Raw genomic sequence first — 13,385 nt, forward strand, 5'->3', positions numbered from 1 at the left:
AAGTAGAAGCGCCTGTTAGAAAGCTGTCCTGACTGCGTGGAGCCACCTGCACAGCCAGCACCCTGCCTTCTTTCCCACCTCTTTCCAACACACTGCTCCTTTCTCACTGCTGTTCCACATGTCTCCCTGGTATGATAGCTTGTAGTCTTGCATTTTCAGTGATGGACTTCCCATCCTTCCCTGTAAGATCATCAGGGAATTTATTGCTTTGATTTGGGAAAGAAAACCTCGATGGAATGCACCATGGTTTTCTGGAGAATGGCAAAACCACTTCACTTGCCAACTTTGTTGCTGGCCTTATTGTCTTCAATGTATTTTCTCATGTTGTTTCTACTTCACTGCAAAAGTCAGCTGGGCACATATTTTTCTAGCTCCATATAAATTACCCATGAGGCAAAGACTGATATACTTGTAAATGCCCAAAGTATGTAATGTCAATCTTCAGTGGTTCATTATTCATGAAAGTAAGGATATCATTTAGAATAATACAAAACTAGTGGAGCATGGTTCATCTGTAATTCAAAGTGAAAGGATTCAAGTCCAGTGTACACTTTAGTTTGATGGGATTTTTTTCCTGTCTCTTTCATTTAGTGTAAATAATATCCTGTGAGAGGAAGGGAATGATGATTCCATGTTTTTTAAGTGTGGTTGAGGCAGAGTTGAAATGGTCAGACAATCTCAAGCTAAAGGAAGGATGGTTCTTTATAAAATAAGAATAGTTTTTCAAAGGTGATCAGGCTAACTGTATCCTACAGATCCTATCTCTTTGAACTTCAGTTTCTGATCATCAGTGACTCAAGTAATTTACAAGGCGTTGAGTCTAAAATCTCACCTGTCTATTAACTCTTGGCTACTTGCTTCCAACTGGGCAGAAGTAGAATCAAGCAGTGAAAGAGAGAGTGAGTGAGAGAGAGAGAGAGAGAGAGAGAGACAAGCAAGTGCCTTCTACAAGCAGCTGTTGCCTGATAATCAAAGTAGCTTCACTGAGCATAAAACTGTCACTGTCATTGAAAGTCCATAGCAATGTTTGCTGGCCCCCTTCAAGTATGCTAGGCTAAGCCTCAGGGTTAAGCTTTACATTTATGTGGTTGCCACTCTTCCTTATTCCCCAGACTATAAGTATATACCATGTGGTACTTTCATAAAAGTAGCCCCAGGCCTGGTAATTACCTTGAGGATATCAGAGGATGAACCCAGCTATCCTTTACACAGGTGCTGCTGGACAAAACACCTAAGTGGAAAAGGATAAACTAGGATAATTAAAGATCTTAAAGTAAGTAGAGGAGCTTTATCTCCCAAAACAATAGTCTTAAATTTTCCTCTAGGAAAGAATCCCTTATTTAAATATGCAGACATCCTGGCCCTGTCCTCATGATGCCTGTGATTCATTAATTCCCAAGTACTCTTGTGCAGATGACAATGGACCAAACTTGGAGAAGCACTGCTTCAAATATTGGGAGAGGAAATATTTTCAGTAAAACACAGAGAAGAAAAAACATGTTGCTATCATTTTACAATTTGGTATGAAAGAAAAATTTCCTCTAGTTAAGATATGACAATGTAATAACTTAGAAAAGCACGTTCAGAACTTCTTGTATCTTAAAACAATGTTGGTCTTCTTGTAACTATGAGCAACATTGGTCACTGTTATGTAAAAATCACTTTATAAAGAATAATGCATCTCTTCTCTTGGCTCTTTGCTTATGGAAAGGTTTAACACAGTGTTGCTTAGTTCTCTGAGTGGAAGCTTGCCTTGTTAATATGTTTCTATCCTCCTGTGTCATAATCTGCTTTCAACTAATAAAATCTTCTATTCTAGGGTTTTCTGTCACTTGGGTTCTTCTTTCCAATCCAAACATGTGGGAGAATATATGGAAAAATATGTCTTCCTGTGTTTGTGTGTGTACTTCAGTTTGGGTTTCTAGCTATGTTGTTGCATGTTGTGACTTTGGGTATGTTTCTAGATTTTATGTATGAGCTTGGGTTTTTGTCCATGTTTGAACTATTTTAAGCATGTTTTATGTGGTTCACATAGGTACAAATTGTTACCAAGAAAATAGACCTAAGCCATGTGACATCCAAATGTGGCTCTCTGAAGAACATCCGCCACAGGCCAGGTAAATAAATAATTTTTAGTAGTTTGAGAAATATTTAATTGGAATCAAGAAATGGATGAGAAAATTTGTTGTTGTTGTTGTTGTTGCAAAATACCTAATTGGAAGGATGTTTTAAAATCTGAATACTTCACATTTTTATTAATAGAAACTAAAATTGAAAATTTCAAGGCATCTTCATTGGGGAAAAGTGAACCCAATCATACAATGAAGAGGACACATTTTAATTAAAAATTAAAAGGTACATAAGATGCATTTATCTTTATGTACTCAACATGCTTATTGGAGCTCCTTTGAAATATGTAGTCTATAAAATACATCAGATCATGTATTCATATATAATAACATTGAATGGAGGTAGCATTTCCAAAGTTTTTTTCCTAAAATTGGCTTTCTACATTATGTAAAATAAGGATTGTGCTTTGCAAAGCTGAAGAAATGTATTTATCTGGTGAATTTCTCAGATTCTTTATTAGGTCAGTAAACACCATGAATCTCCAGCAGAATGCAGTGTTTCCTCAACTTACTTGACCATGAACCCCTTTTGGTTTTTCAAAATATCTCATATGACTAGTGCTCTAAAGTAGAATTTATATTCATACTTACTGGGAGATTTTCTCCCTTTAAAGTGTGAATCTAACATTATGAGTCACTTTTCCTGAATATTGTGTATTACATGTTTTTGTTAAATTCTACCTCTGTAGAGTGGGCATGTTGGCTCATGCCTGTAATCCCAGCACTTCGGGAATCCAAGGCAGGAGGATTGCTTAAGGCCAGGAGTTTGAGACAGACTTGGCAACATAGGGAAACCCCTGTCTCAATAAAAAATTAAAAATAAAAATAAGCCAGATATGGTGGTACATGCTTGTAGTCCTAGCTACTTGGAAGGCTGAGGCAGGAGGATCACTTAGTTTCAGGAGTTCGAGGCTGCAGCAAGCTATGATCACACCACTGCACTCCAGCCTGGGCAACAGAGCAAGACCCTGTCCCAAAGAAAAAACTCTACCTCCATAGATATGTAATAAAAGACGACTGTCAAATTTGTAATTTTCTTGAGAATATTTTGACACAATTCATTTATCCCTGAGAACAAAAGGAAAGCAAGTGGTTTTAACTGTCTGTGTTTGGCATCTTAACATAAAAACAAAGTAATAGGTTTTTTTTCCCCATGAAACAAGGTGTAATAACAGTTGAGCTGTTAGCTGACAATTATTCTGCTAGTCAGGAGAAAATTATTAATAAATTATTGGTTGAAAAGCAAAGATAGGTAGAATAAATTTCAAAATGGATAAATGCATTGAAAACATCTGGAAATCAGGGTTCATTTTGTCAATGGGTGTTGATTATAAAGCAAGTCAAAGAGTTACAAACTATATTTATGAAGTCTTCACTACCAGTTACAGAACTGCTGCCATGGAATTAGCTTCTCTGTTTTTCATGAGGCAGCAGGAAGGTTGTCCCATACTGCACATCTTCGAAATCCCCCTGTCCACAGCTGAATTGTACAAACACTGAATTGACTTTGTACCGCTGTGTCAACAGCATGGCTGGAATACTTGGCAACACTGCCTATTTTCTTTCAGAATACAGAAGAAAATGCTGCACTCTTTAACCTAGACAGTAAGGTTATAGTTAGTCAAACTCACCTGTGATCTAGATGTACGCAAAAAATTTATATAGCCAAGGAACTATTCTGTGTATGATTTGTTGGTCATAAAAGGCTGTTGTCATGGACTCCCACCTATTTCTAAATCTAGCTCTTGCTTCTATTATAACTGAATCAAATGACTAAATTCATAAAGAAGTGTCGGCATAATAATCCTTGACAGCAGCAACCTTTTCACAAAGTTATTTTGGAATGTGGAATATCTAAAGAGAAAATAAAGAAAATAAACATCTGGAGGCACACATTGAAATATCTGTTCTTCTCAACTTCATTTATAAAGCTTGACAAAGATAATAGTCTTTCACAATTACTGCTCCTGATAGGTGAAAGAATTATTTGAAAAATCAAAGGCATAGATCTCTGAGTTTAAGATATCTGGATTCTCTAACAGTTGCATAAGAATTTCTAGAGGGACTTCATCAGAAATAGACTTCTTAAGCTTCCTTTTCTGAATATGTTTTGGGTCAATGTTATTATTTTTCTCTCTCAGAAGGCAGTTCATAGTGAGATTCCATCTCTACAATAAAAATAAAAATAAGCTGAGTGTGGTAGTGCACACCTGTAGTCCTAGCTACTCAGAGGGCTGGGGTGGGAGGATCACCTGAGCCCAAGAAGTCAAGGTTGCAGTGAGCTATGATCCTGTCACTTCACTCCATCCTGGGCAACAGAGCAGACCGTCTCCAACAATAAAAAATGACATTTTAGCAAAAATTGAGCAAGATTATGTTGACACAACATATAATCAGAAAAGTAAGTGATCTCTATCAGAGGCTACCAAAAATACAAAAATAAGATCACAAAGAAGTTGTTCTTATCTAGTTGAAAGTCCAACATCCTCTAACCTCTAACCAAGATAAGTCTATTTTATGAATCATTACGAATCATGTTCATCTCATCACAACCAACAAGTAAGACCCATATGGCCAGGTAAAATGTGGGAAGAATAACGCTCTAAAAAATGAGGCATATTTTGAGGGAAGGATAACTACATCTCTAAGCATGAGTTAAATAACATCATACAGTTTATAAGCCTTAAAAGAAGAATGAATGGATGTTTCTCCAAAATGTAATCTAATTGTGTAATATAATTTCAAGAGGCCCCTGGCAAGGCAGTTGGGTATTAACATAGATGTCTAGATATTGCATGAGAAAAATACCTCATGGCTTAAGAGACCTGTGAAGCCTTAGCAAACCTTCCTCCTTCGTCTACATGAGCAACAAGATTCCAAAATTGCAAAATCTCTTTCATATTTCCATACAGTCCCTCAGGCTTTTTTTCAAAATCAAACTTCCAAGCAAGGTGCACTTTATGTACTCAACATGTTTGTTGGAGCAGCTTTGAAATATGTAGTCTGTGACATACATCACAACCAACAAGTGAGACCTACATTACCACTGGCTTTCCAGAAGAACGCATGTGCTCAAAACAAAGCTGCTGTTAAAGTGAAAGCAAATCTCTTAGGTGGAGATGAGTAAATAAGGAGTCTCATTTCACTTTTTATGCAGGTCAAACACATCAGCAGACACTCAGAAATGGTCAAGGACAAGCTCAAGGACAACAAATAACTTAGCCAGTGTAGAACTTTCCGTATTTGCGAGCTTGAGAGAGACATGTAGAGATGGGGAAGACTACACTGAAGAGTGCAGCGTGGCTCTGTTACAATCAGCAGATCAGGGTTCTAGACTGAGTAGCATTAGGGAAAATGGCGTGGTCAAAACTCTGTCTCAATATTATCAGATCAAGGTCAGCGTCAAGTTGGTCCTACGGCATCCACACAAGAAAGAGAGGATGATCTGTCACTTCATATATGAATTAAAATGGGAGGCTTTTAAAGCTTACTAGTCGTAAACAACTTAGCTCCTGACTCATTTCATCAGTGAAGCTTTCAATGTTGAACATTTATAAATGAATATATTGCCCACATGTGCACCACTTCCAGCCTAAATCTTCTTTGGATAAGTAACCTGTTACCATGAAGAATAAAGAAGAGTTTCATTTAAATTTAATTTTGTCCCTTAGAAATAAGAGACTAAATGTTCCAACTTTTAGAAAGGATTCAAATAAAATATTTTCATTTTGCTAATTTTTAGAGTGTTTGTTATACCAAAAAGAAAAGCCCCTCTGATTTCTTAGGTTAGACATGGGTAAAGGAGAAAGGTATTAATATGTGAAGCAATCCATATAATGGTATAAGAAGGGTTTTATGGTCTTGGATCATCTGATGAAATGATATGGGCTAGAAATTCTAAAAGATTCCATTCACATATATGGTTGGAGGGATGGTAAAGTTAATAAATTTGTGGTTTGCAGCAGTCTATCTACTGCAATCATTTTTGGAAAATAATCACCACAAATGCAAGATATAGTTATATCAAATTAATTCTTCCCTCGTAGGTGGTGGACGTGTGAAAATTGAGAGTGTAAAACTAGATTTCAAAGAAAAGGCCCAAGCTAAAGTCGGTTCTCTTGATAATGCTCATCATGTACCTGGAGGTGGTAACGTCAAGGTAAGAAACAAGGTTATGAGCCAATGTTGTCTTTTAAAAAAAAAAAAATTCTTCTGAAATACTCTTCATCAAAATAGGTCCCAGACTGAAGACCTGGACAAATAAGAAGTAGGGATAGCAGAGGTGAATAGAAGTCATTAATATCAGCCCTGGGAGATGGAGAAAGAAGTAGGGGCCAGTTAAGGTGCGTGAGTTAACGAGGACTGATGCTTGTCTTAAACAGATTGACAGCCAAAAGTTGAACTTCAGAGAGCATGCTAAAGCCCGTGTGGACCATGGGGCTGAGATCATTACACAGTCCCCAGGCAGATCCAGCGTGGCATCACCCCGACGACTCAGCAACGTCTCCTCGTCTGGAAGCATCAACCTGCTTGAATCTCCTCAGCTTGCCACTTTGGCTGAGGATGTCACTGCTGCACTCGCTAAGCAGGGCTTGTGAATATTTCTCATTTAGCATTGAAATAATAATATTTAGGCATGAGCTCTTGGCAGGAGTGGGCTCTGAGCAGGTGTTACATTCATTCTTTATAAACCATAAAATAAATAATCTCATCCCCAAACTGTAGTAATTGTTACAATTTTATATTTAAAAAATGAATAGTACATGCAGAAATTGACCTGATTTCCATTTGCAACAGGAAGACACTGGCTTTACATGGGTTCAATTGGACAATTATTTTTGCTCTGCTCTGTTTTGCATGGAGTATTATTTTAAAAATTGCATTTTTACCTTTCATGTGCCTGAAGGCTATCCACTACATTCTGAAGGCCTTGTTAAATCCAAGCTGCTCATTTCACTATTCTGTTTCTGAGTGAGAAGATAAAAACTGCCCATTGTAACTTATTTCAGGTTAAATTAAACCAAGGAGTCTGATTGCAGGAAGGGAAGAGCATGTAAGAAATAAGTTTTTTTAAAGTGTTATTTTGTATAAATGGGAAGAAAGATTCAATTAAGTTATTAACATTTGGGACCTGGATAATTATATCAGAGTATGTCAATCCAATAAATTATTTAACTAATTAAAAAAATAGATTGCAAAGCATTTGAGCTGTGGTTGAGGAAGTGGTGTAAAAGTGCATCCCTTAGGAATGATGCACTTTCATTAGGATGGACTCGTGTCTGATTAGAATGTCAGTTGATCAGCTAGATTTGTGTCCACACTACCAGTTTCACACCCCCTTTCCATCTGTTTGATACAGTATTATAGATATAAATATATATATATTTCTCTGTGGCCATTTGTGATACTTCCTCATATACTTGAATATTATACTTCTTTATTCACAGTATCTGTGTCTCCTGCACCCTTTGGTGTTGCAATTTTAGGTATGTGAAAGTAGATGTTAGCAGGGTTCTCTCCCTATTTAAAAAAAATACATTAAAAAAGACAAAAAATTTTAGCATGAAGTTGCTTTCTGTAACAACTCAAAGCCGTAACCCTGTTTTAGTGCCAGATTCAAGTCTCTCCCGTGATGCTAGAAAAAAATTATTTTTCTTTGCTGTCACCAACATGGAGTTTGTGGGGGTGGGTCCAGTTATACATGAAAGGGTTTACAGATTGTTGGTTTAAGATTATGGATTTATCTCATTTTTAATCACAGGATAGTTTGGCGTTTATTCCTATTATTATTCACAAAACGGACTTAAGATGTTTTCTTTACTTTTCCTTTTTTTCCATTTGCTAAAGTTGAAAGTTGAAACTAACAGTAATAGTTTGAAACATGTTTTCTCATTTTTCCAAGTAGTATCTGTTTATTAAATTCTCTAATAGAAGATGTTTGTCTTTCTTACCCAAAGTAAAGATCCCCTGATCCGAAAGAAAAAAATACAATACTTTGGGAAGCTATAGCTATAAAACACTTGAGACACAGATATCTAAATCAGTTTTTTTCCAAGACTCCAACATTGCACTCTGTAAAGTAACACAGTGTGATCTAGTATTATTTATCAGAGGTAATACTGTTCTGACTGTATATACAGTCTAGAACTGACAAATCAATTAATTCCTCTCACAAATCATTCATCTTAGACTTACAAATAAGCAATGAAATAGTCAATGGCCTGATTAAGACAAAGAGCTACCAGGCTGGATGGACACTTTTTAGTATTTTATCTTTTCTTTTTCTTGCTCAGGGCTGGTAGGTTGGATCTGAACCATTAAAATCATATGGTCCACTAGGCGTATGATCTCTTTGAGCCAAATCAGTTCCTGAATATAAAGGAGGAAATGATGAGGATGGACTGAGGCAACAGGGAAGTATAGAAACATCCAAGTCAAAAGCCAAGGGATGCAGAAACAGAGACACAGGTGCTTTTTGGTGACCCAGTGGATATGGCAACCAATGTAACTGCCATACAAGAAACCCTAGGAGCAAACCCACACCACTCATTCTCAGCTAAGAGATTTTACACAGGCAAACATGTCTTAAACCATTTATAAATCAGTTATTTTATATAATAGTCAAAACCTTAGAAACCTTAGGATCATAGATATGTCTATTTTCTGCCTATTAATTGCTGTGAGGTTTGATTTGACCAATCTGGGCAATTTATTCATCAGCTTCCCTTGAAGTGCACCAGAAAATGGAAGAAAGGTGTGTGGAGACTTAGGGTATTTTATTACATGTTTTGATAGTCTTAAATAGTGATTAAATTTATCTAGAAAGAAGTTAACAGCTCATTAGAAAAGTTTTAACCTGTGAAATAAGTATTTTTCTCAACATTCTTTAAAGTTTTTATGTAAGTTAACACTAGGTAAACATTCTACATACTAAAAGTCAGTTTATTACAAATACATATCAAAAATAAAGATTATACAAGGCACCAAACTACTAGATTTGGCATTAAAACAAATGTTTATTTCTAATCACAACAAAATTATAATGAATAAATGTTCTTGCTTTGTATGGAAATACAATTCTTTATTAAAGTTAACAGAAAGGAACTGATCATTTGTGCCAGTAAAAGAGAGAAACACACAGGTTAAATGTCTTCTTGTGGGGTTAAGGGGTAGAACCTATCTTGCCTTCACTCTCAAGATAACGACTCAAATTAAGCTTTTTGAGCACCACTCTTGTGGGGACACACATACGCTGATCTAGGAATGAAATCTTCGTGGTCTCAATTCTAGATCTACTTTGCCAGTTTCTCTCTGGCTTTAGCCTTTGAGAACCTGTATAAGAATACATAAGTAATCCAGAGCTGTGAAGAGTTAAAAGGCCAACTTCTCCAGTGAACTCACCCTCTGGGTCACTTGCAACCAAAAATTGGATACCTCATAATGATGCAGGAAAGACCCGAGTTCTTGATGAGTTCCAAAGGCCACGTTCATTTATGAACCAACTCTCTCTGGATTCACCTGCTGAATTCCAGCAGCGTGATGGGCTGACATCCCACCTACAAGCATGACACCTGTGTAACACCAGCTAGGTATGGCTGAGGAAGGCTGAAAGAAAGCCATTAAATGGAAGAATGTACTGATTGTAGTGACCTTCTCCACACACACACACACACACACACACACACACCTAGAGTAATACAGCAAATATGGAATAATCAGCCAATATATAACATTACGTCAGTATTTTATTAAATAATCTGAATGTGGTTGATTTTGACATCGCTGCAATTACAATTTTCTTCTATTTTTCAAGTCACAATAAGGAAAATAAACTACTCATGGTCTAAATACCAGAGATAAAGTAGACTCATGGCTTGGTAAGGAAATTTTAAGCATTTCTTCAAAGATTGACGTGCAAAAATAAGTATTGATGTTTTGGGTTTTTTTACACCTAGGATTTTAGCTTGGGTGTGTAGGTGAAGGCCAAGACCCTCTGCAGGAAAAAGCTTATTTTCAAACTCAGAAAATAAAATGTCAATCATAAAAATCTACTTCAACTTTAGCAAAAAGAAAAAAAAAAATCAACAAAAAGTATACTCTGTATGCTGGGATTCCGAGGTTCCAACACACCGTTACAAATCTGTGGGGGGTTTCTTTCTTCTGATAATTCTAGAGCCTGTTACCATAGAAAGGCATTTCTTCAATGGCTGGTTGTAGTTAGTTCATGTTTTTCAATCAAATTTGCAAATGTATTTGTTGCTGTATAGTGATTGTTTTGCAAAATAAAATTGCTTGTCACCTAACTGCTAGTTCTGGTTTCAGACTGTTTAATTGCTTCTCCTCTGGGAAAAAAAAAAATATATATATATATATATAGAGAGAGAGAGAGAGAATATATATATATATATATATATATATATATATAGAGAGAGAGAGAGAGAGAGAGAGAGTGTGTGTAATACAACCAAAGAAAAATTGTGAAAACAAGGCCATTATTATGGCTGAGTTTCTATTATGTGTCAGGCCCTATACTAAATGATTTTATATTAGCTCAATTAATAAGGAAATTTATTTTTATCACTACTGTATTAGCAGGATGCTATCTTTTGCAAGTGACAAAAACTCTAATTAAATGGGCTTTAACATAAAAGTGAATTTGTAGGCTCAAGTAACTGACTACCGAGGTGTATCTGCCTCAGGCATGGCTAGATCCAGGCCCTCAAACAATGTCATCAGGAATTTTTCCTTTTCCAACTTTCAGCTTTGTTTCCTCTGTGTTGGCTTCCTTCTCAGTCAGGCACCCCTTCCATAATGGGCACCAGAAACTCCAGATTTCACAACCTACCAAAGAAAGCCCCTTTGTAGTAGTTCAAATCCAGGGTCTGAAAATCACTGAACTATTAATACTTGGATATCCTGCCTACTTATGCTAATTGACCAGGCTTGGCTCACATACCCAAGTCAATCACAGGTGGTTGGAATAGTAGGAGAATAAGAGGATAAGTGGCTTTATTGTCCTCCATACTACCTGAGCTAATCACGGAGAGGAAACATTTCCTCCAAAGTTAATTCAGGCTACTCCTGCCGGAAGAGAGGAATTGATACTGTACAGGTCACAAAAACATATATGTGGCATAGCTGCACCCCTGCTCATCTTTTAGCTCCTTACAGCTCAGATTATGCTCAGGCTTCACCAGGGAGCTTGATAGAAATACAAATTTCTGGGCTCCACCCCAGACCAACTTACTAACATTCCCCCAGGTGATTCATCTGCACTCAAAAATTTGAGAAACACTCAGCTCGTTCGGTCCCTGCTAATGTGTTTAAGGAGAAAGAGCTCCATTGCAGGCTTCTAATGGATAAAAATTATCCCAAAGACTATTTGAGACAGCATCCCTACCTCTGATGTCAAACTAGGAACCAAGACATAGAAAGCTGTGACTGGTAAAGGAAATACTTCTGTCTGTATTAGAGGTTTTCCAGCCCTCAAGATTATTTTAAGTTTACTAAAACCTACTTCTCTTATTAATGGCATCACTTCTTGTTCAGTCTGCCTTTGCTAATAATGAAGATTTTGTAGAACCTAGCAAGAATTATTAGTGTACGTGTGATAATTCCTTAAAATCAGCACACATGTTGTCACTCAAGAGTCTTCAAACCACGAGGATTAAATTTGTCCAGTAGCATGAATCACCACAAAATTGTTGGTTTCTTTTCTATTAGTTAACAAGGCAAGGAAAGGTTTATTTGCCTTGACAAGAGACAAATAACTGCTAAATAATGGAGGACGACAGGATAACATTCAGTGTAACTTACAGAAAGATCAATGTTCCTCTTCTTATGATGTGGCACTTGCTTGTAGACCTGAGACTTCAAGAATTTAGGGCTAGAAAATTGTCAAAAGTATACAATCTAGCAACAGAAAATTGTTTCAAAATATTAAGCCCTTCGCTAGATTTTCTTGAGCATGATGAAGCAGCATCATAGACACACTCTTTAAAGCCCCTTTTTCTACCTCTCATGCCTTTCCCTCACAAATATGCCTCAGTTGTTCCTACTTCTACTCCCTTAAATTCCGAGACAATCTGTGTCCCAGGCCTCAGTTGAGGTAATAAACCTGTGGCCTCTAAATAGGCTTTATTTGGCCTTCAAAGTGTTTTCAAATTTCAGAAAGTTCACACACACATCCCAGATTTGGATCTTCACTCTTGGTGACCATTGATCAGAGCTGTCCATGGGTACCTCTGAGATGGGGTTTCTTCCCTTGACTTGGCCACTATGCCCAGCTATGCTTATTGTTTTCTCCCACTCCTCTTCTTTCACTCATTATGATAAGCATTAAACTACAGATCTAGAGTTTGTAAACCTTGACCTAGGCACACTTGTCTTTCTCTCCAATATTTTCCTCTTCCTATGAAACAAAAGTCCAAAATCCTAGAGCCCCTAATCCTAGAGCCAGGGAGTCAGGTAGGTTTAGACTGGGATCCTCAGGGTGACGAAGAACTGGGAACACCAATATTTATAGCTTTTGTCCTGTCTCAAAAAAAAAAGGAACATTTATGTCATAGTAGCAACTGTTAACATCCATGATAAACATATCTAAGTTTCTGCACACCGCTTATGTTTATCATTGAATCAAGGGAAAAAAAAAACTGCAGTGGAGTTTGTTTCCTTGTCATACCACCTATGGTAAAGATCTCATTGTCAAGTGAGAAATGATAAAAACTATTATCTTACTCAGTAGGACTGAACATGTAGGATACTTGCCTATTCCTTTTAGGAACAAAGAAAGGCATAGATAGGAAACACTCTAGCCTAGACAAGCCAATGTTCTTGAACCCAAGGCTGATCTTCTGGCAACTTACATGTTATTTAATTGAATAAGTTGCTTAAATATTGAAAGACTTGCTGCCCAAGCCTCCTCCCCCTTATCAATGCCCACGTTGGCCACCCAAACCTATTCTTCTGTGCTCCACAGATGTCCTCTGATTCCAGCACATACAAAGGGACAGAAGAAGGTCTTCAAGATCCTGCTCCAGTCCCCCGAAAAGCCCTGGCTTCCAGGCATCACCAGTGGCTACTGTCCCCCAAAGGCTCCTGAGAACTAGCTTGTGCCTTACAAACTGTTGCAGGAAGCCCAGATGGGCAGCACAGGAGGTCTATACTGACACCTAGCAGCCTGCTTTCCTGCCAGACAGCCTGCCACAGCTCTTACTTGCCTACCTCATTCCCGCATTACAAGTCAGGAGATTGGAA

General features: G+C 37.3%; 1 protein-coding gene across 50 annotated transcripts in view; it reads left to right on the forward strand.

Moving 5' to 3' along the window:
* Positions 1-10,220, forward strand: part of MAP2 (microtubule associated protein 2) — a 308,224-nt gene extending 298,004 nt beyond the window's left edge. For all 50 annotated transcript variants that reach the window (XM_038001613.2, XM_073020011.1, XM_073020006.1 and 47 more), the window contains 3 exons: positions 2,036-2,117; positions 6,176-6,288; positions 6,512-10,220. In XM_038001613.2, the coding sequence (XP_037857541.2) occupies positions 2,036-2,117; positions 6,176-6,288; positions 6,512-6,727 (411 nt within the window). In that variant the 3' untranslated portion in view covers positions 6,728-10,220. The remainder of the gene's footprint in view (positions 1-2,035; positions 2,118-6,175; positions 6,289-6,511) is intronic.
* The last annotated feature ends 3,165 nt before the right edge of the window (positions 10,221-13,385 follow it).

The sequence above is a fragment of the Chlorocebus sabaeus genome, chromosome 10 (genome assembly GCF_047675955.1).
Source record: "Chlorocebus sabaeus isolate Y175 chromosome 10, mChlSab1.0.hap1, whole genome shotgun sequence".
NCBI lineage: Eukaryota > Metazoa > Chordata > Mammalia > Primates > Cercopithecidae > Chlorocebus > Chlorocebus sabaeus.